General features: G+C 38.8%; 2 protein-coding genes and 1 pseudogene across 6 annotated transcripts; 2 read left to right on the plus strand and 1 right to left on the minus strand.

Annotated features, from left to right (window-relative positions):
- Positions 1–2,108: 2,108 nt before the first annotated feature.
- LOC137713715 (uncharacterized) lies at positions 2,109–3,370 on the plus strand. The gene has a single exon (XM_068453057.2). It carries the CDS (start codon positions 2,221–2,223, stop codon positions 3,133–3,135), a length of 915 nt encoding a protein of 304 aa, XP_068309158.2. The 5' UTR covers positions 2,109–2,220; the 3' UTR covers positions 3,136–3,370.
- A 4,052-nt stretch (positions 3,371–7,422) lies between these two features.
- On the minus strand, positions 7,423–10,972 carry LOC137712331 (malate synthase, glyoxysomal-like; annotated as a pseudogene).
- Positions 10,973–16,044: 5,072 nt separating this feature from the next.
- LOC137712505 (cyclin-dependent kinase G-2-like) lies at positions 16,045–21,184 on the plus strand. 5 transcript variants are annotated; one of them, XR_015955673.1, is made up of 7 exons: positions 16,136–16,536; positions 16,638–16,968; positions 17,353–19,187; positions 19,308–19,546; positions 19,622–19,765; positions 20,366–20,677; positions 20,907–21,184. XR_015955673.1 is itself a non-coding variant. In XM_088684073.1 (5 exons), the coding sequence occupies exons 3-5, from the start codon at positions 17,959–17,961 to the stop codon at positions 19,627–19,629; spliced, it is 1,476 nt and encodes a 491-aa protein (XP_088540199.1). In that variant the 5' UTR covers positions 16,045–16,536; positions 16,638–16,968; positions 17,353–17,958; the 3' UTR covers positions 19,630–19,860. The 5 variants fall into 5 exon arrangements, 3 of the variants coding, with proteins under 3 accessions (XP_088540199.1, XP_088540198.1, XP_088540197.1); XR_015955672.1 differs by lacking the exons at positions 16,136–16,536; positions 16,638–16,968 and adding an exon at positions 19,933–20,006 and having other exon boundaries at positions 17,209–19,187; XM_088684073.1 differs by lacking the exons at positions 20,366–20,677; positions 20,907–21,184 and having other exon boundaries at positions 16,045–16,536; positions 19,622–19,860.
- Positions 21,185–21,186: the final 2 nt, after the last annotated feature.

The raw sequence follows: 21,186 nt of genomic DNA on the forward strand, positions 1-21,186 counted from the left end.
AAAATAATGTGTGAGAGGAATAAATAAAAAGAGATGGAAATATAAGGGTAGAAAATCTTCCATCGTTGGAAACGCCCTCCCTTCCTTTGTCCTCTCTTTCACATGCAGGAAAATCGGAACTAGTTGTTTAAAATAATGGATAAAACACAAAAGATAAATAGAAAGATATATGTCATAACAAGAACGAACCGCTGTATCTGTGAAGGGACAAAATTATGGGTTTTAGTTTGGAGAAACGATAGAATTTGTGAAACAATGCATAAACCCAGAAAAACAAATAAATATATATATATATATAATAGATTTTCCTTTTAAAATAATTTTTCAAATATACCATTGTGTTTGATCTTGTCTAATATGCTGAGTTGCCAAAGCATGACCTGTCTGCTTCATTCAGTATTGAGATTGTTGTTATTCTATTTCGTAGCACAATATTTATAAAGAGAGTAGTAGAGAACATATTATTCCTAATTGGGATAGCTATGAGGGTACTTTTCATATTAAAATTATTTTATACTAATGTCAACGTCAGATTAATGAATTCTTAACGAGTTTGTGAAAAGATTTTGAAACGTTAGGGTAATTTGTGTCACATTTGAAACAGAAGGGGTTTTGTAAAAACTAGAAAAATCTCAAGAGGTGTAGATGTAATTAATCCCTATAAGTACTATTATTTATGTCTTCAACTTGTATTATAACATGCGAAATATTATTATTTTTTAAATTATAAAATATAACCAAGGAAAGTGTAATACTCATTTCACTAGAATATTAGACTAATACTATCTTTTATTATTATTTCATTTGTATTGTTAGGTAGATTAAATTTATAAAAATTTGCAAGCTAAATGCGTGTCACTAATAAAAAATAAACACATTAATCAACAACACAATAATAATCCAGCCATCAATTTCTATGTACAAAATTTTGTATGGGTACTACTAGGAAGACCAAATTTGTAGGCACTTGTAAATTAAATGACATAGAAGTTGATGCTTGGATTATGACTTAAACATTGGTAACCTTCGACATTCTATTGGCGACTCATCATTTAGTTTGCAAATTTTGTCTATAAAACTAGTCTCTCTCATATAAATTTAGTCTCCTTACCATTACTAATTTTGTCCACACATTTACTCTTTTTAAGTAAATAAAAATTTACAAACTAAATTATATATCACCAATAAAAATAAGCATGGTAATTAAAATTTAATTAAATAAAAATTTACTTAATTTACAAAGAATAATGATATTCATACCATGTTTTTGTATCACAATTTCATATTACTTTAGGTGGTATCTGATATGGACAACTACATCATTTGAATTAATCAAAATTTTAAATTTAGTTCATTATTTAATAAACTAATAATTAAGAAGAACTAGTTAATTAAATGAATATTGTGGCATACAAGGACTATTTCTCCTTCATTTCCTTGGGTTTTGCTAATTTTTCAAATGATATGTCTGTTCACATCAGATATCATCTAAGATGAGGTAAAAATGTTACTCATTTACAAAACAATAATGATATTCTTACCACAATTTTATATCACATTTATGTACTATCTTAGATGGCAGATGAGTTGGATAGCCACATCATCTAAATTAATTAGCATTTAATCAAAATGTTAATCAATAATTAATAAAAAAAAATTGTTGATTAAATGATAATTGTGGTATACGAGGAGTCTCCATCTTCCATCTAAAATTATTTAAGTGTTTTAATTAATAAAAAGATTTGTTGATTAAATGATGATTGTAGTATAGGAAGAGTCTCCATCTTCCACCTAAAATTATTAAAGTGTTTTAATAAATAAAAAAATTGAAATTAAATGATGTAACTTATCCCACTCATATGCTACGTAAGACGATAAAGAAATATGATATAAAATTATGAAAATAATAACATTACTCTTTACAAAACTTTGTCCTATCATTACCCTTACCCTTATTTCACTGACAAATTTGTCGTTCACGTGGCCCCGCCACACCGTAACGCCACGTCTCAGCTCCCATCCAATCACCTGCCCGTGCTGTTTGGGTAACTATTGACACACGTGTCTTCATCCATACGTGTCTACCTCCTCGCTGTTATAAATCCCACCACCTCCATTCTTCAGCAATCGGCGTTTGAGTGCAAGAAAATAAGAGAACCCTGACGCGTTAAAAAGGAAAACACTGGAGTTATAGCGAAACGAAGAAAAGAGAGAAGAGGTATGGACGGGAGAGGCGGCTGTTGCATAGCGAGGTACGGATATGGTAGCGGCGGAGAATATGACATGTCGAAGGTGGACAGGATAATGTTGAAGTTCAGACCGATCGCGCCGAAGCCGGTCAACGGAGGAGGATCAACACCGGAGAAGGGTGACTTGTACGTTAAGAGTGGGAGGGGGAGAGGGAAAAGATCACGGTCTGTGAAGTCAGGGCGCAAAGCGGTAGTTGACCGAAATGACAAAAATAAAAATAAGAGAAGGAGATCGTCGAAGGCGGAGGAGGAAAAGACGGTTGTGACGCTGCCTCTGTTGCCGGAGACTCCGGAACCAAAGGAGTCTTCTGAGGAGAGAGAAAGGAACTCCTGCTCGAGTTACTCATCCACCACGTGGATGAGTTTCGATAATAATAATTCTACTTCTACGACTTCTCCGACAAGTCGTATAAGTAAGGTGGTGGCGGCGAAGGTGGTTGGGAAGTCGTGCGTGACGGTGGACTGCGTGACGGATACGTGGGTGGAAGGGGAGGGGCTAGGGTGTACGGACGGGGAGAGGAGGATGAACCTGGAGAGGGACACGTGTCCAGGGTTTATTTCCGACGGGACGGGGAGGGTGGTGTGGACGAATGGGGCGTACCGGAGCATGGTGGGGCAAAGGGAGGGGGAGATGATGGTGTGGCTGGTGATGAACGAGAAGGCAGCGAGGGCGGTGGGAGCGATGAGTAATTATACGGCGGCGTTCACGTGCAGGGTGAGGGTGCAGTACAGTGGGTGTGGTGGTGGGACGTCGGCAGGGGATTGGAGCTCGTTGACGCTGCCGTGTGACGTTTGGAGGATGTTGGGTGGTGGGTTTGCGTGGAGGCTGGATGTAAAGGCAGCTCTTTCTTTGGGTGGTTGTAGTAATTTTATCAGTGCCGTATGAGTAAGTGACAGAGAGATCAACTAATTAATTAAAGTTTGCTTTGCGTTTTAATTAGTTACTTTCAATTAATAATTGTGAATATTTTGGGCACTTCGACATTTTGAAATCCTTACTCTAAGCTCTCTGTGATCTGGGTGTTTTTTCGTTAAATCGAACATGTAGTGGGAAGCGAATTTGAATGTTCGAATATCATGTATCTTGTTCTGGATGCAATCAAAGAACATCATCTTGTGCACATTTGGTGTTGGATTTTGGTTTTGATTTCTGTTTACAGTTTATTAATTATGTTGTTGCACGTTACATGAATGGATTGTAAGGAAAGACTAATTAAGTTTGGACTAGGCGTTGGGTTTGATTTGGAGGGAGAGGGAAAGCGTTATGAGAATTGTTAGATGCTACTGGAAGTAACATTGTTGTCGTGTATAGTGTTTTGGTAAAAACTCGTATAAGAAATACCCGTGTTAAGAGATGCAATTAACATGGGTGTTAAGAGATGTAAATACGAGGATGTGCCTCCGGTTACAATATAATCTCTCGTTTTGTCAAATAGAACATGTAGTTGGAAACAAATTTGAATGTTTGAGTCTCATATATTTCTAGGTGCGGTTAAGAACTCTATTTTTATTTCCTTTGATTTTGATTTTCTAAGGGATGAAAATTTGAGTAGGTTTGGTTTGAGTTGAGAGGTATAGATTCTAACATACACGTAGATAGATTTTACGTGTATTAATTTCCTATTCTCTTAACACGATTAGTTACACGTGTTAAGAGATGTGAATATAAATGTTTTTAATTTGAGTAGGTTTGGTTTGAGTTGAGAGGTATAGATTCTAACATACACGTAGATAGATTTTACGTGTATTAATTTCCTATTCTCTTAACACGATTAGTTACACGTGTTAAGTGATGTGAATATAAATGTTTTTAATTACACAGCGGAATATCTGTTGTCTCCTCATGTCTCAATCTGCTTCTTCTCTCATGACACAATGAAGAGATGTAAACACAAAGATGTGGTTTCACAGTGGAATCTCTCGTTACTCTTCGTATCTCATTCTTCTACTCTCTTGACACAATGATGAGATATAGGTAAAAAGATGTTTATTGATCGCTCAATAGAATATCTTGTCTTCTTGTATCTCAATTTATTTCTCTCTTGGTACAATAAATACACGTGTTAAACATAATAATGAGATATAAGTAAAAAGATGTTTATCGATCACTCAATAGAATCTCTCGTCTTCTCGTGTCTTAATTTATTTCTCTCGTGACGTAATAAATACATGTGTTAAAAGATGTAGATTTGAAGTTGATTCTGATTATGTTGTATAATTTCTCGTGTTGGCAAAACGATGTTATAGATTATACAGTAAAATCTCTCGTCTCCTCGTGTCTCAATCTCCCATTTTCATAATAAGTACACGTGTTAAAAGACGTAGGGGTAAAAAATCTATCGTGGTTGTCATGTGTGTTGTAGAAAAAGCTGTTGCTTTAATCTGTTGAGGTTGGAGAGAGAGACAGGGAGGGAGGCGAGAGAGAGAGAAGGAGAAGTAGCATGTGGCTGGTTGCAAGGACAGGTGGAGGGGATTGAGTTGTATGTATATGTGTTTACTTTGACAGGTTTGAGCAAATCTTTGAATGATCTGTTGGAATTGAAAGTCGATCCGTTCATCCTCTCTCTTTCTTTATTGCACCACGTACCCTCCTCCCTTCTCTGCATGCAAACCCCACACAGGTGGAGGTGTCGTGTTGCACAAAGACATGGTAGTGTAGTGATTGGTCCAACACGAATACATTATGAACCTTCGAGACTCTTGCCCAATCGACCATGGGAGTCGTATAATCCAACACAACCGAAAATTCAGAAATCTTGAGGAAATTAAACTTTTTAGAATTTTTTAAAAGTAATTTTTTTTTATAAACTCTATGTTACTTCGTATTTTGCATAAGAATTATCGTTAAATTATGATGTGGTAGAGATTTTATAAAAGTTTTACTTTTGAGAGTCTAGAAAGTCTACGAAGATCTCCTTAACATTTATGATTTTTCGGTTGTGCTGGAATATGCCTCTCATTTTTAAAGAAAAACTTGTGTAGGACCTAACTTACCACTTGACTTCATTGAGTGGCATTGCAATTGTAACATCCCACATCGCCTAGGGGAATGATCCTTATATGTATATTCTCATCCCTACCTAGCACGAGACCTTTTGGGAGCTCACTGGCTTCGGGTTCCGTAGGAACTCCGAAGTTAAGCGAGAAGGGGGCTAGAGCAATCCCATGATGGGTGACCCACTGGGAAGTTGCTCGTGAGTTCCCAAAAACAAAACCGTGAGGGAATGGTAAGCCCAAAGCGGACAATATCGTGCTACGGTGGTGGAGCGGGCTTGGGAAGTGATCCGCCCCGGGCGGGGATGTGACAAATTGGTATCAGAGCCTAACCCTGGCCGCGTGTGTGCCGACGAGGACGTCGGGCCCCTAAGGGGGGTGGATTGTAACATCCCACATCGCCCAGGGGAATGATCCTTATATGTATATTCTCATCCCTACCTAGCACGAGGCCTTTTGGGAGCTCACTGGCTTCGGGTTCCGTAGGAACTCCTAAGTTAAGCGAGAAGGGGGCTAGAGCAATCCCATGATGGGTGACCCACTGGGAAGTTGCTCGTGAGTTCCCAAAAACAAAACCGTGAGGGAATGGTAAGCCCAAAGCGGACAATATCGTGCTACGGTGGTGGAGCGGGCCCGGGAAGTGATCCGCACCGGGCCGGGATGTGACAGCAATCCACTCAAAGCTCGCTACGTGACAAGTCTCAAATGTAATCTTTTATCATTTTTTATATTTAAAATTCTCCTAATTATTTTTTCCTACTAATTAATATATATCATGAATCAATCTAAAGTTTCCTTTTTTTTATTGTTTTATTAACACTCAAGATATTGTCAAACACATGCCACATAAAAAATTATTATTAAATAACTTGTTTACTCTTGTGTGAATGACTGTTTGAGCCCTATAAAAATTTTAAAAAATAAATAAAAATATGAATACACTCCAAGATCATTTTTTGAACGTATTCTAATATTATTATTCTTCAGCCTTTCGTATGAGATAAAAGTTTTAGTAGCTTCAGAAGGGAGCCTTGTTTTTTGATTGGTGGACTGGTGGTGTGAAAGCATGCAAATTCTAAATAGGCTCAATCATTCGATTATAAATTCCAGATGTAATTCTACATAGGGTTTGCTAATTCAATTTTTTTTTGGCTAGATGGCTTTGCTAATTTATCATGCTCAGTGTGTTGAACAGCTCGTGTGTGTGTGTGTGTGTGTGTGTGTATTCAGTCATTTGAATTTCTGTTAAAAAAAGTAAGGTTTGAAACTTTATAATGGCATCAAGAGTAAGAAGAAATGACAAAATTTAATCATTAACTTTCAGTCTGTAAATTGTAGACTTTGCAGTGTCAAGAAAAGCCATAATCTATAACTTCGTCCCTTTCAAGCTTGTTTAGTTTTCTGCAAAGTACGATGTTCATTTTCCTTGCAAATTTTTTTGAAACAGAGGAATACATAACGAAATTTAGTCCACGCACTTGGCTTTCAATTCTTTATATTACACACTTTACTTTTCTTCTCATCTTTACAATTCTATTTCCTTTCAAAGCACTTTTACTTTAAGCACTCGCAATTTATTTTTTCACAATTTAATTAAATTTAATCTCTTTTACATGCGATTTCTTTTAATTTAATATTTTTCATCTTCACCTCAACCCATACATTTTATAAGTGTGGTTTGCTCAAACCTTGAATACGAGGTAGAGAAAGCACCCAAGCCTATAAGGGGTTCCTTGCTTGGCTGCACATCATTTGATTATAATCAAATCTAAGGTGCAAACACAATCACATTCACATCTTTTCTACGTTGACCAATCTAGACCACATGGTAGCACACTCGCACATCAAACTAAAAGTCTCTCTTCTTTTTTTTTTCTTTTTTTTTATATCCAGTTTTTCCTTTCAATTTGGCAAATGTTTGAAGTACTTTATCCTTGATTATGTGAACATAAGTTATTAAATCGTTTGTACTAAGCACTTCCTACAAGAACAAAAACTGTATACAACATTTGGAAACTATGTAGATTGTAGATTGCTGAGGACGTGATCCTGCAGGCTCCATGTCAGTGTGATAGTCACTCCGAAAAAATTACTCATCCATTTTCACAGAAGTACTTTTGGATTGCATAAAGTCAACACAGATATATTAGATCTTATACTTCCAATGATTTCCCATTAATAACACAATTCCAATGGTCCATTAAGTCACTCATCATAAATCGATAAAATGATCAATTCCAGTTATTGGAGAACAATTTTTATTAATTTGGCCTAGTAAACATAGAAAAGTAGATGATGAAGATGTGAATGTAATCAGAGCCTCGTTAATCCCTTTGGGTAGTGTAGCACAATGCGATTGTAGGCATCCAGAGTGAGAAAATCATCAAGTATTTGAGCAGTGCATTGCCTGGTGAAAATCCTGCGAACCTCCTTATACATTCCCTTCTTAAACTTCTCCTTCCCAACCTCTCTCTCAATCCTCTCCATTTCTTCCTCCACCCCTCTTCCAAACAGCTCCTTCTCAACCCTCACTCCGATCCCGTCTCTGTCCGACTCCACCCCATACTTGATCCACTGCCAGCTTATTTCCGCCGTGGCAGCATCCTCCATGAGGTTGTAGAGTGGCACTGAGCCCGTCCCGGTGAGCCATGCTGTCACGTACTGGATCCCTACCCGGGTGTTGAGCCAGAGACCTTCTAGGGTTCGGACTCCCCGAGGCCTCTGGAGGAGGTCTTATTCTAATATGGTGGATTCATCTTCTCTTCTCATGGATTGATTTGATTAGGGTTGTTGGGTGGCATGTTGTTTGTGAAGATATCCATGCAGGCTGGGATTAACCCTGGGTGAGCTGCCCATGTTCCATCATGTCCTGCTTTTACATCTCCAATGCTGCTTCATTTGCTTTTGGATCATCTCTGATTGGAATCTGAGCTGCCTGCTCAATTCAAAAATTGGATAAATGAAATTCATTTCATATTTATCATTTCTAATTAACAAGTTCTCAATCTCCCAAGTTCTTTATACCCATGTTTTACATGAATATGCAAGAAAAATCCCTATTTTCTTCATGAAGTTTGGCATATGTAGATGTTGGCGTATTTACGTTGGTTAGAGCCGAGATGCGCCTCCATCTCCACAAACCCAACAAGGCGCCCTCCCCACCCGCGCCCATGCAGTTTTAATGAGAATCGCTTGTGTAAAAAAAGAAGTTTCCCGTGGTTAGGTGTCAGCCATCTCTTTACACACAAGTTCGAATATCTTACTAGAAACCAAGTTTTTCCTGAGATGGTTTAGGCGTTAGTCATGGCAGTATGATCCATTTCTTTACACCCAAATTCGAATCCCTGCTCATACCAATTTTTAATGAGTTTTGGAGTTGGGTTTAATTGAAAAAGGCGAAGGCTCTGATAAGACTTTTTGCTTGGGATTGATCATATTTTATTTTCTTTTGACAAATGATAGCCATAGTAGGTTTACTTCGATGAACTACCTATACCATTGGTTATGAACGTTTAATTCGAAAGTTGAAAGGGGGAGGCACCAAACGGGCAAATAAGTCGTACAAATAACATGTTTTGTGCACTTTTTTGTCTGTTTAGCGTCCATGTAGTTTTCTATGTTTGATTAAAAATGGGAGAACGCTCTAATCTACTGCTGTTAATTGGAGAACACTCTAATTGAACAGTAACAGTGGTAGATTAGAACATTTCCCTTCAAAATTTATAACCACTGTTTGCACATATTTTCGAACAGATTTCCCATAAGAATCCTACAATACGCATATTAATCAGACACCTAGTTTGTCATAAATATAGCAGTGAACAAAGAACTTCGTCCAATATGCGTGTCTGTGGTGCACAAAATTTGTAAATGGCTGCAAACTAGACATGTGACAGAAATGCTCATAGTTATAGGCACATTAACATATAATGAAGAAGAGTTGCATACCCATGCTGCCCATAGCATGCACGCCGCGCCTATGGCAAGTCCGGATGAGGAGGTCAGAGTAGCTGCTCATGAAATGTTGTCATGCCAACCAGAACACGGTCTGGCAAGAGACGGTCGGAGTGAGCCTGGAAGGTTTTGACATAGCTGAAAATGTAATCCCATCTACCACAGTTAAGTCAACAGAGTGGTCCCTCAGCTCACAGAGGATCTCATTCATTTGAAACACAGCTGGAAGGGTTTCAATCAGCACAGTTGCCCTGATGCTTCCTCTCTCTATCCCTGCCATCTTCTCTGCCCTCTCAAACACACAGTTCCATACCTTAGCTTCCCTGCAAAACTTATCCAGCTTCTGTCACACTACTATATCATTTGGTCACAATACTAAATAATCCGGCTAATATTCATGCAACTTTTGAATAAAATAAAAATTCCCTGATTCTCATTACGAAGTTTTCTTATAGAAGTTGAGGTTTTAGGCAAAGCTGTACTGTGGAGAGAAACTTATCTACAACAACTGTGAGAAAATCTTATGGTAATCACATACTGCTATGGCCTCGTTTGGCAGTTTGGACTGTACTGACTATTTCTATCGGATAGGATAAATAGCCACCTGATAGTACTGACTAAATTAGTCGGGCGTTTGGTGCAATATCGGACTAATGACCGTATTATTTATACTGTGTTTGGTATTATATCGGATAGGAGGAATCAAAATTAAAATAAAATTAAAAGAAAACTGAAATCATCTCTTTGGTTCCCAAATCTCTTCGCTGCACCCCCCAAACTCCCTCCCTCTCGCTCCCTTCTTCTTCTTCCCTAACTGCAGAAGAATCCCAAATAATTGTTCCCCAGATCTCTCTACCGCACCCCCCAAACTCCCTCCGTGTCTCTCCTTTCTGCTTCTTCCTCGATTGCAGAAGAATCCCAAATAAATTCAAACAGCCAGTTGCAGAAGAATCCCAAATTGAAATCATCTCTCTGTCGCACCATGTTTCTTTGTAAGACCCAGTTGTAGGGGAGGACGGCGAGTAGGCAATGAGGAAGGCCACAAGGAAAGGATGACTAGGAAGGCGACGAGGACTAGGAGAGCAGAGATGGCGAGAGAAGGCGACGACGAGAGAAGGCAACGAGGAGGACGGCGATGGTGAGAGAAGGTGACGGGAAGGACGATGATGCCGAGAAAAGGCGAGAGAGAGGAGAGCAAAATCAACTAATAATCCGAGCATTTTGGTTGGTTTTATTAAGCAGGCATATACTGTGTTAAATAAGCAGACCGGTTAAATTAATCTGGCGCTTATTTAGTACAAGTGAACACCAAACACCCAAGTCCGTATAACTAGTTCTATCCAATTCTTTATCCGATCTACCAAACAGGGCCTATGTGTTTTAACTTTTCTCATATAACAATGGCGTCTGGCTTGAGATATCATCACAGTGACATTTTCATTACAGAAACTCCTTTTTCTTCCCAACACACAGCAAAATATGGAATTCACTTCACCAATGTTCAAATTACGTCATGTGCCATGAAATTCTAATATGAAATAACATAAATTTTGGCATACGAATTACATTCTTCTGGCGCAAAAATGATTGATCGAAGCATCTTTAACATGTTTGAACAAATTAATAAGTTAGATAATTAGTAATTACTTACCTTGAATTCTCCATTTTAGGGAGATAGAAGAAAGTCCTAACCCAGCACCTTGGGTTTGCCTGAATGCATGAGCTATACTGACCATGAAAACTTTGGCTCCAGAATTGAGAGCATTGATGATCATCTTCCTCTCAATAGGCCCCGTAATCTCCACATTCCGATCCGCCACCGCTTCCGGTACCAGTCATAATCCTAGTTCGCCTCCTGGCCTAATAAACTTGGTAGCCGGATCAAACCCCGGCAAAGCCTCCTCATTGTACCTCCTCTGAGCCTCCTTCCTACACTTCAACGCATACTTGATTTGGTTCCTAAACTCCCTCTGCAACTCCACCACAGACTACAAAGCATTCTTGGTCAGAATCTTAGCAAACTCTCCATCGTACCGTCCCCAAATTTCGACCCCGTAAGGAACATCATATCCTTCATCACCACGACCGCTCCTCATGGTGGCTTGTTCAGTGTAGCCACATGTGCCAGCTCCGATCACTTTTTTTCTTTAGCTAGCAAAAACTATGATATGGTTGTAAGGGGAGTAGTGTAGATATACAGAGGCGTGATCGAAAAGCGGATGAGCATTATCATAATGGGACGGTGCATGGCGTTACGTGCGTAAGGTAAGTAGGTGGTGATTCAAGTTGTGCATGGAAGTGAAGAAGAATAAGGAGGAGCAGTTTCTTTGAAGTTTGTGCCTGCTTGGGGATGGAGTCAATTAGGCTACTGAGGATTGGTGGGTCTTTGCCACCGTGCTAAAGGGTCATTAGATTTGGACCTTTACTACGAGAAACTTTTTCAGATTGCTGGCACTCCACGTTGTATATGTATTGAGCCAATAAAAACAAAACACGTGGCTTTCATGTTTTGAAGTTTAGTTGCTACGGCTGAGAACATGCAACTGAACCAATAGTCGAGGACAATTTCATCATAACACCAAAAACTTGGACAAATAGTTCAACATACAAGCTTCCACCCCCTTTTATTGGAGAAATTTTCCAGATTCACGGCGATATCACCCTTCTTTCCCTTAGCCAAGTCTTGCACGCGTTTGTTAGGATACCCTTGGATTATCTGAGAGAGTCAATGTGCTTCCCGACTCATATGATTCAGCGGTCGAGCTTGGATTTGTTCGTGCCGACGGTGTTTGCCGCCTTGATCGTGGCGAGGTCGGTATTGGTCGTGCGGTCCTTGGGCTTGTGGGATGGTGAGAGATGTAGAGAGGTTGATCATGAATTGGTGTAGAGAAACCTAATTATATGATGAATTTCAGTAGGAAGACATGGTTTCCATTTTTTTTTTCTTTCTATTTTTTTTGGCTGTGTTGAATGTTTGAATTTTTCTAATATCTGCGGGTTTATAGGAAAGCTCAAAAGACCATTTCATACTGTTCAGGCAAAGATTTCTCTCGAGAATGCTCCTCAAATCTCAGCACAGCTCTCTAACAGATTGCCACTTTGGATGTGTAGTTGGGCTCTTGCTTGTTAATGCGCTACAAGAAGAGAACAAAGTTAGTCTTGAAAGATGTCTTTGTGAGGCTTTAGGTGTAGGCCTTGAGACTCGCAATGAAAACTAAGTGTTAGGCATGCCACTGCTATCTCAGTATAACAGATGCAGAACAAGTGTGTTTTAAGTCGATTACTTGCTCCCCAAGTTAATCAGACTTCTTGTTATCAAAGGATTATTGTGGATGAGTTAAGTCCATAGTAAGCTATTTTTCTTGCCTTGTAAATAAGGACTTTTAGTTTATAATCTTGTATGCTTGAATGGAGGGAGTTCAGAACCCCTTAAGTCATTTGTTTGGTCCTAGATTGCTCTTAATGGAAACATATCCATTAAACTAACCAGATCCAGATGCAAATGAGACTCTTATAATAGAAAAACAAGTGGAAATGACTTGAATACATGCTGGAGAATGCATTAAGTAATAGATCTACTAATTTAGAAAACAAACAAAGAGCTTTACAGGGTTTATATGCTAAAAAAGGATGGATGGTAAACAAGTTTACACAAGGGAATCGATACTACGCCACTGAGAGAGGTAGTAGAGCTTTTAAACTGGACAAGATATGGCTTCCTTAAAGGACTATCACTAAAAAGACTGGATCTGGGTTGATTTCAGCTTTTGGATGCAAATCTAGCTTGAGATTAGAGTTTTTATGTTTGTTTGTCTGATTGGTTGAGTGCCCTTGTCTCTGTTGTCTCTTCTCCCTTATATAGACAAATTAGCACGACTACTGTAACTTTTATTCTTGCTCGAAAACACTTGGAGGGTAGTGAGTCATTAGTCTTTTACTTGTAACGCCACTAGAAAGTGTTCTTTGGCTGGTAGTAAGTTAGTCTTCATCCTTTGTCACTTCAATTATAGACATGTGGCTTGTGCCCCTTGGCTAAGAAGGCCTTAACTTGCTTATGGGCTCGATGCTAGGCTTCGGGCAAGTCCCATTTTGATTGGCATCTTTGGGCTTTTCCTCATTCAAATCCAATGTCCAAATATTAACCCAAACACATACAATATTATTATGCAGTCTAAGCAGCTTCTAAAGAACTGAACTTGGCTGCTGAATTTAGCTGCTGCTTACACCAAATCCCGTCAAATAGCTGCAAATTCAAAATTCTGAAGCGGTGTGCGACAAAAAAAATTTCTTCGTCAAATGTTAGCTTCCGTTGCCGTCTCTGGTTCTTGTCTTTTGCTCCAATGGCGTTCCATACCATCCAAAATCATGAGGAGACAGCAATGAAGTACTGGGGTTTAGGAACAATTGTTACCGCTTTAGTTTAAGATTGAAAACTAATTAATTCTTAAATCCACCAAGTTTTAGCCAAGAACAACCCGAATTCAAATCAAGATTATTTTGTGTGGATCTGAATGATGCTGTTACATAATCACAAGGGGCAAGAAAACAACATAAACAAGAAAGGGAGATGAATGAAAATCGGTGAAACTGTAATCAGAGAAATTAAAGAGAAAAACTCATACTCTTGAAACAATCAGTACCAGACCGCCATGTATCTACCTCCTCAATCCACAGCCTTTCATGAATTGGGAAATTTTCTAAAAACCCAAAAAAAAAAAAAACAAAACAAAAAACCAGGGATACCCATACGAGTATAAAAAATTACACAAAAAAGCTATAGAGAATTGAATATTTAAAGATGGAGAGGAGCCATCGCAGAGCAATTTTGCAGATCCCTTTTTTCCCTCTTTCAGACCATACGGAAGAAGATGGAATTCAAAAGCTCTCGCCGGCAGTGAAAGCAAATAACGAAGTTTTTATTTTTAGTTTTTCTTAATGTTTATGGGCTCACCGTTTCGGAATATTTAGGAAGCAATTAAACTTCAAAACAGGAAAGCCACGTGTTTTGTTTTTATTGGCTCGGTACATATGCAACTTGGAATGCTGGGAATTTGAAAAAATTTCTCTTTACTACGGGAAATAATAGTGGTTTTCACACTTTTATTTTTTATTTTTTACAATTCTTTTTTGTTTGGAGATATATGTTTTTTGTTTTGTCGAAGTTTGGAGATTTATGATTGAAGGCTTGAAGCTAATTAGCTTTAACGATGGAAAATAATTTCAGCACAAATTTTTTTATCCTATGCACGCACCATCTTAATATTAATTTTTTTTATTTTATTTTTAATTTATTCAATCGAATTGCTAAAATATATCCTTATTTAGTTATAATATTTCAATTGGCTCACATATATTGTCAACTGAAAATCTGTTTAAGAAATTCCAGTCATATCATTACATGCATGTACAATTCACTTTAATGACTAATTGATTCGAATTATTCATTTAGTACTAGTGGAACAAGTTTTTTTTACTTGTCGAAATGGAGATATTGTGATTGACCTTAACCAAACCTCTGTTGCTATTAGTGTTTGTGAGACTTGCCCTGTATAATGTGTCAAACGATGAGTAACCAAACCATGCTAACTCTTGCATTAACCTGGTTGCTAACTCTTGTAAACGGCGTTTTGTCGCAGTGGGTTAGTGGCAAAAAACAATTATGTTTATGCAAGTTTGATTTCCACCAATTCCCTTACCCCCACTCCCAAAACAACTAACTACTTCATACACGCTTCGCTTAAAAAAACATGCTAACTTTCTATCAATTACCACTTGGTAATACGGTTTATGATTTGCCTTTTTCACCTTTAAATGAGATATTTAGGTTGAATCTTATGAAAAGTGAGTTCAAAATCAATTTATTTTCTCACCTCATAGTATAAATATATCTTTCTATAAAGAAAAAGGGATGTGTTATCCATACACTTATTTCTACTTCTCACACATTCTTTTTTCATTTATGTCATTTGATTTTTTTCAATTCATTCGATCCGGCTAAAAAATTAAAAACTCTATTTCAGGTTTGAGCCATATTATCTTACGGTGACTAACATTTCACATCCGTACATCCACCTGCCATGTGTTTGGGCAGGAGTACTAGTGGGCCCAAGAGGCCGAAGAGGTTATGGTATTTGATAAATAAATACGCCCAACAGCCCACTATTTTTTGTCTAGTTAGGCCCATTGAATAAGCCTTGTGAAATAATTTGTAGGCCCACAAACAGAAAACCAAACGAATTAGAGTAGTTCCACAGTTGCTAAGGCCATTTCGGGCTATTCACTATTTAATTCACCCAATAAATAGTAACTGTCATTAATAAACCGTAACTGCATTTTGCATCTCCATCTCTACACTGAATAGCTCTGGTAATAGGTAATAAAATATTAATATCTTTTTTTTCTAAATAATACAAAATAATTTTATTTTAATTTCTGATAGGATTTTTAATCGGACTCGTTGTACCATTTTCTATTAAAAAATTAATTAAATATTATAAGACTCTGTGAAAAAAGGGAATGGACTCAGGGCTGGTTTGGTATTGCTGTGCTTTGAAAAAAAACTGATTTTGCTGTGCTGTGAGAATAAGCAGTTGTGAAATAAAACAGCAAAGTGTTTGATAATTTTTTTTGTAAAAGTGCTTTTGAAAAAAAAAAAAAAACAGTATTATAATGTTAGGTAAACTTTTATGTAAAACAGATGTGAAAAAAAACTGATTTTTCAAAGCTGGGTTTTGTAACTTCCTGTTTTTGGCTTTTTTCACCCAAAACTGTGAAAAAAAACTGAAACGGAATGTTTACCAAACAGAAAAACAACTCTTAATTTTTTTTAATATCAGTTTTTTTTCAAAATCAGGTCAAGTACTAAACCGGGGCTCACTCACTCTCCCTCTCTCTCTTCTCTCATCTTTTTGCTTTGTTTTGTGCTCTGTGTTTTCTCTGTTTCTAGCAGCAGGTGTGGCCTCTGGTTTTCATTACTCTCTCTCTGTCTCGCTCTCGCTAAAATCCATCAAGGACCCATCAAAACTCATGCTTTGTTTCTTTCTTCTTTAATCCTTACACACAGACACAGAGACACAGTGATCACCACCCCACCGCCGCCTCTCTTCCTCCATCTTCACCATCCCTCCCAGCTCAGCCTCCATCAACGGTCCCAATCTTCCCCGCTCCCTAACCAAACTCTCTCTCTCTCTCTCTCTCTCTCTCTCTCTCTCTCCCAAAAACAAATCCCAAATCGTGCGATCTAGGTGCGTGAGTGGAAGGAGGGGGATCGCGAGTGCATGGGGGCGAATGCGGTGTGGGGTGCGGCAGCAGCTGTGGCGGAGGAGGGATTGCGATCTAGGTTTTACATTTTTAAAATTTATTTATTTATATTTTATATTTTTATTAATTTTATATTATGACTGACTTCAGCCTTCTGTCATCTTGCCTTCGGGCTCTCAGGCTGACAACTCATGCCGGATCTCTCCCTCAGGCCCGCTCGGGCTCGATCACCAGCCCACGCTGGACCATCTCCCTCGGGCTGTCTGGCTCTGTTCGAAAGCCAGTCCACCGGGCAATAGCCCACGGTGGAACTGCTCTTATGGAATCCCGGAGGAAACTAGACATACATGACACATCCATAAATTCCACGCAGAGACGAAGACCAGATTATCAAAAACGCGTAAAAGCGAGAAGAACCCTTTGGAGGCTGATCGATTTCTTGAGCTCCTCTCATCGGCGCCGGCGCTGTTGTATCGGTTTCCTTGTTAATCGATCTCGATTCCTCTTGCCGGTAAGGCCTTCCGATAGCTGTGAATTTCTGGCGGGTTCCTACAGAAATCGAGGTTCTATGGTTTCTGTTATTCGCCGATTTGCTATCTGATTGATGTTCTTTGATCTGCGTGTGTGTTCATTTGTAATTGATTTTTTTTGTGAATTGTATTATCTCTGTGTCTGTGCTGATTGAATTAGGGTTTGCAAGGGGAAAAGATTGAATTTATTGTTGTTTTGGAATTGGGGATTGTTTAGGGTTTGAAAAAAAAAAAAATTTGATAAAGTTGAAAGTGATCTGGATTCAAGGTTTGAAATTTGTTGGGGCGTTTTTGTGTTTTGATTTCAATTGTTGAGTTTGATCACTGATTAAGGAGAGCTGTGGTTGTTGATCATATGGCGACAGGGCGAGTCGATTGTTTGAGGAGAAGGGATTCTTATAATTACTCGAAAAGACAAGTTGAGTATTATAGGAATGGAGTTTCTCGTGGTGAAGTAGGTCATGGTCGCAGTGATGGTGTCAAACATAGGAATGGAGTCTATCAATCTTTCAATGTGCACAATGCATGGGGATCTGGGCAGCTACCAAATGCCCCAGAGCCATTGCTTAAGAATGGCAAAACCCGGAGGAGTGAAGATGTGGTTCAATTACCTCCTGAGAAGAAGATTAAGTTCGGTGATGATGTCAAACATAGGAATGGACAACACCTTTCTTACAGTGTGTGTGATTCACGGGGATCTGGACGGCTGCCAAATGCTTTAGAACCATTGGTTAAGAATTGCAAAACCCGAAGGAGTGAAGATGCTGTTCAATCACCTACTGAGAAGAAGAGGAAGTTTTCTCCTATTATATGGGACAAAGAAGAGAAGGAAGTGAGAGTCCCATCAAAAAATGGAGTTGTTCCTCTTATTCCTCTACCCCCTCCTCATCCAAATGTAATCACCTGCTATTGCTATTGCTAAGGTTGAGGATGTTGTTTCTGTTGGAGTTCTTTCCAAGTCTCCAGCTAGAATGGTGGAGTCTGTGGAAGTGGAGGTTTCCGAACTTTCTGATGTGTCTCAATTAGAGGCACCAGCTGATCTATCTGCGCCACTACATTTGCAGTTCGGGGAAGATGAGCAGGCCCAAAAGAACAAGGAAGACAATGAATTTTTCTATCGATGTGACATCTCATTGTCAAAATGGTCATCTGATGGTGATTCTCCAAGGGATATTTCTGATGACAGCTCGCCTGAAAGTGGGGAGATCCGAAGAGAAGGCTCTGGGTTGAGTCGGGCTAGAATTTCTGGCTCTGACAAAGAAGACAGCTTTGAGAAGCCTGGCAGTGGACATAGACTTCATGGAGACGAGTTATGTGATGATGTGCACATGGATGCTGATAATTATGGTGGGATTGCTGACTATAGCCAGTTTTACTCTGATTCAGAGGATGATTCTGATCTTCCTCAGATTGAAGAGCCTGCAATGCCTACACAAAAAACTATAAACATGCTTCAAGGTTGCAGAAGTGTGTTTGAGTATGAAAGGCTCAACCATATAAGTGAAGGCACTTATGGTGTTGTCTTTAGAGCCAGAGATAAAAAGACCGGAGAAATTGTAGCATTGAAGAAGATGAAGATGGACGTGGATAAGGGATGTGCTGGTTTCCCCATTTCAGCATTGAGAGAAATCAACATTCTTTTGTCGTTTAGTCACCCTTCTATTGTCGGTGTTAAGGAGGTTGTTGTGGATGACTTTGATGGTGTTTATATGGTTATGGAGCATATGGACCATGACCTCAAGGGGCTAATGGAGTCAATGAAGCAGCCATTTAGTGTAGGCGAAGTTAAGTACTTGATGAAACAACTTTTGGAGGGTGTAGAGTCTCTTCATGATAATTGGATCCTTCACAGAGATCTGAAAACATCAAATATTCTTTTGAACAAGGAGGGTGAGTTGAAAATATGTGACTTTGGGCTGTCACGACAATATGGGAGTCCACTGAAGCCATATACTCCTTTGGTTGTCACATCGTGGTACCGAGCACCCGAAATTCTATTAGGCGCAAAACAGTACTCTACAGCAATTGATATGTGGTCAGTAGGTTGTATAATGGCTGAATTGTTGGCCAAGGCAGCTCTCTTTAGCGGGAAAGATGAAATTGAGCAGTTGGACAAGATCTTCAAAACTCTTGGTACACCAGATGAGAAAAGTGGTTTATCCAAATTGCCAGGCTTCAAAGCTAATTTTGTTAAACAACCGTAAGTTTCTTTGTTCCATTTTAATTTTAGTGAATACAAGGTCATTGCTTCGTGCTGATTTTTTGGATTACTTGTTTTCACCGTTTAGTGCCATTCTAATAGCTTCTTAAACTCTTTCAGGTACAATCTTCTGCGCAAGAAATTTCCTGCTGCATCTTTCACTGGATCATGCCCGGTGCTTTCTGAATCTGGGTTTGATTTGCTGAAGAGGCTCTTATCTTATAACCCTGTGGAGCGAATAACGGCGAAGGATGCCCTTAACCATAACTGGTTTCGTGAGTCCCCGGAACTGAGAAAGGATTTCAAGCCAATTACGCCTGATCGACATGTTCAAGACCAGCACCTTAGCAGCAGGCATTGTGAGAAAATTTCACAGCAATAATCTTGTCCTGTTCTTTTTTCAGTTCTTTATATTTTGCTAACCTGACCATCAGGGAGCTGAAAAAGTACAGCACAGACCTGTACTGTAGGGTCCTTTAGGATAGCTGGAGCGAAGGAGTTGCAAGGGCTGTCAGTTGGCACTAATGGTTTATCCTGTTAAGAGCACCTTAATAGCGATGCAGTCTTCATACATGAAGGTGTGGCATAATGTTATGAAGAAAAGAGAACTTTTTGTTTTTTCCACATTCTTGAACCTGTGTATATATGTTCATATTGGGATGATTTTTTATCAGTATCTTGTTCATTATTTGAACGTAAGAACTTTTTGCTTTCACTTTATTCACGCTTAAACATTGTTTGCAAGTGATTCTGGGCTTTAAAAGAATGGGAAGGTGCATTATTCGCATTTCAGACTTGGAGACAGGAATTTCTGCAATCGTAAGTTATTTTACCGCACACAAGGTCTTTTGAAGTGTGTCCAGTCTTATATGTATTGCTGGTTCATGTATTAAGGTGTGTCAGGTCTTCCATGTTTTCCTAAATCACGGTGCTCCCTCCAATTCTTCGCTTATGGTTATGCTATTTTAGGCCAGTGTGTATTCATACTTCATAGGCAAATACATGATTTATAATTTGTTGGAAATGTTTCCTTTTCTGTCAAGTTCATAGTAAATGCAAGTTCTATGCAGACCACTTCTAATACACACAATGAAAAAGAGAGTGCGTGCTATAAGTTGACAGTGCTGCTAGTCACTTGCGCTGTTATTCTCGTTGTCTAAGTAGTGTTGTTTTGCTAGGTGCTTGAGTTCTAGTGATACATGCAGTGGTATTCAGTTCCTCTTCGGCTTCGATTGCTTCTACATTCTGTGGATGCTTTTTGGTAGAGGGTCTCTCTTGTAGAGTCAGGATCTGCAATGTGGTTTTAAACTTATATTTGTTTTTCTCTGTCCTGTTGTAATTCCTTTTCTTTCTTCTCCTTCATCTGCTTATTCCTTAATTTGTTTAATTTTAATTTTTGACATTTATCTTTCCAAGTGCATTATTCGGTTAGGAATTAGCTTGCTATGGCAATGGAGAATCTGCTTGCCTGCAGCTAGATCATTCAGCTGGTAAGTGTTTTTTTTTTCCTTATCAATTTGTGAATATAGGGGCAGCAGTTATACCTTTCGCCATGTGTAGCGTGCATAGGATATTTACGGTTTGTATTTTACATCAATCTTATGCTGAATCAGTAGAGAATTGTGATGTTGTAGAGTTTCTGATGATGAGTATTTTTATAATGTGGAGTGTTTGTCCTTGAACCTCCATCAATTGCTAACAGATCTACTCAATTTGCAGCTCTTTGGATCGAGAAATGTTCGCTATGGTACCGTTTGGTACGCAAACGGGACGGGATGGGATGGGACACTCAGGCCAGAACGGGACGATTGTTCCGTTATGCGTTTGGTACGCGTTGGACGGAACGGAACCAAAGGATTAAATGACTAACTCACCCTTGTTCCGTCTGTTTGGTATAATGTTTATGCATGGGACGGGATGGGATTTTTTTTTTTTTTTGAACTTGTTCATATTTGAACATATATATGCTTATCTATGATATATTTTTTACACTAGCACA

The sequence above is a fragment of the Pyrus communis genome, chromosome 14, assembly GCF_041283825.1.
Source record: "Pyrus communis isolate YQ-2024b chromosome 14, ASM4128382v1, whole genome shotgun sequence".
Classification (NCBI taxonomy): domain Eukaryota; kingdom Viridiplantae; phylum Streptophyta; class Magnoliopsida; order Rosales; family Rosaceae; genus Pyrus; species Pyrus communis.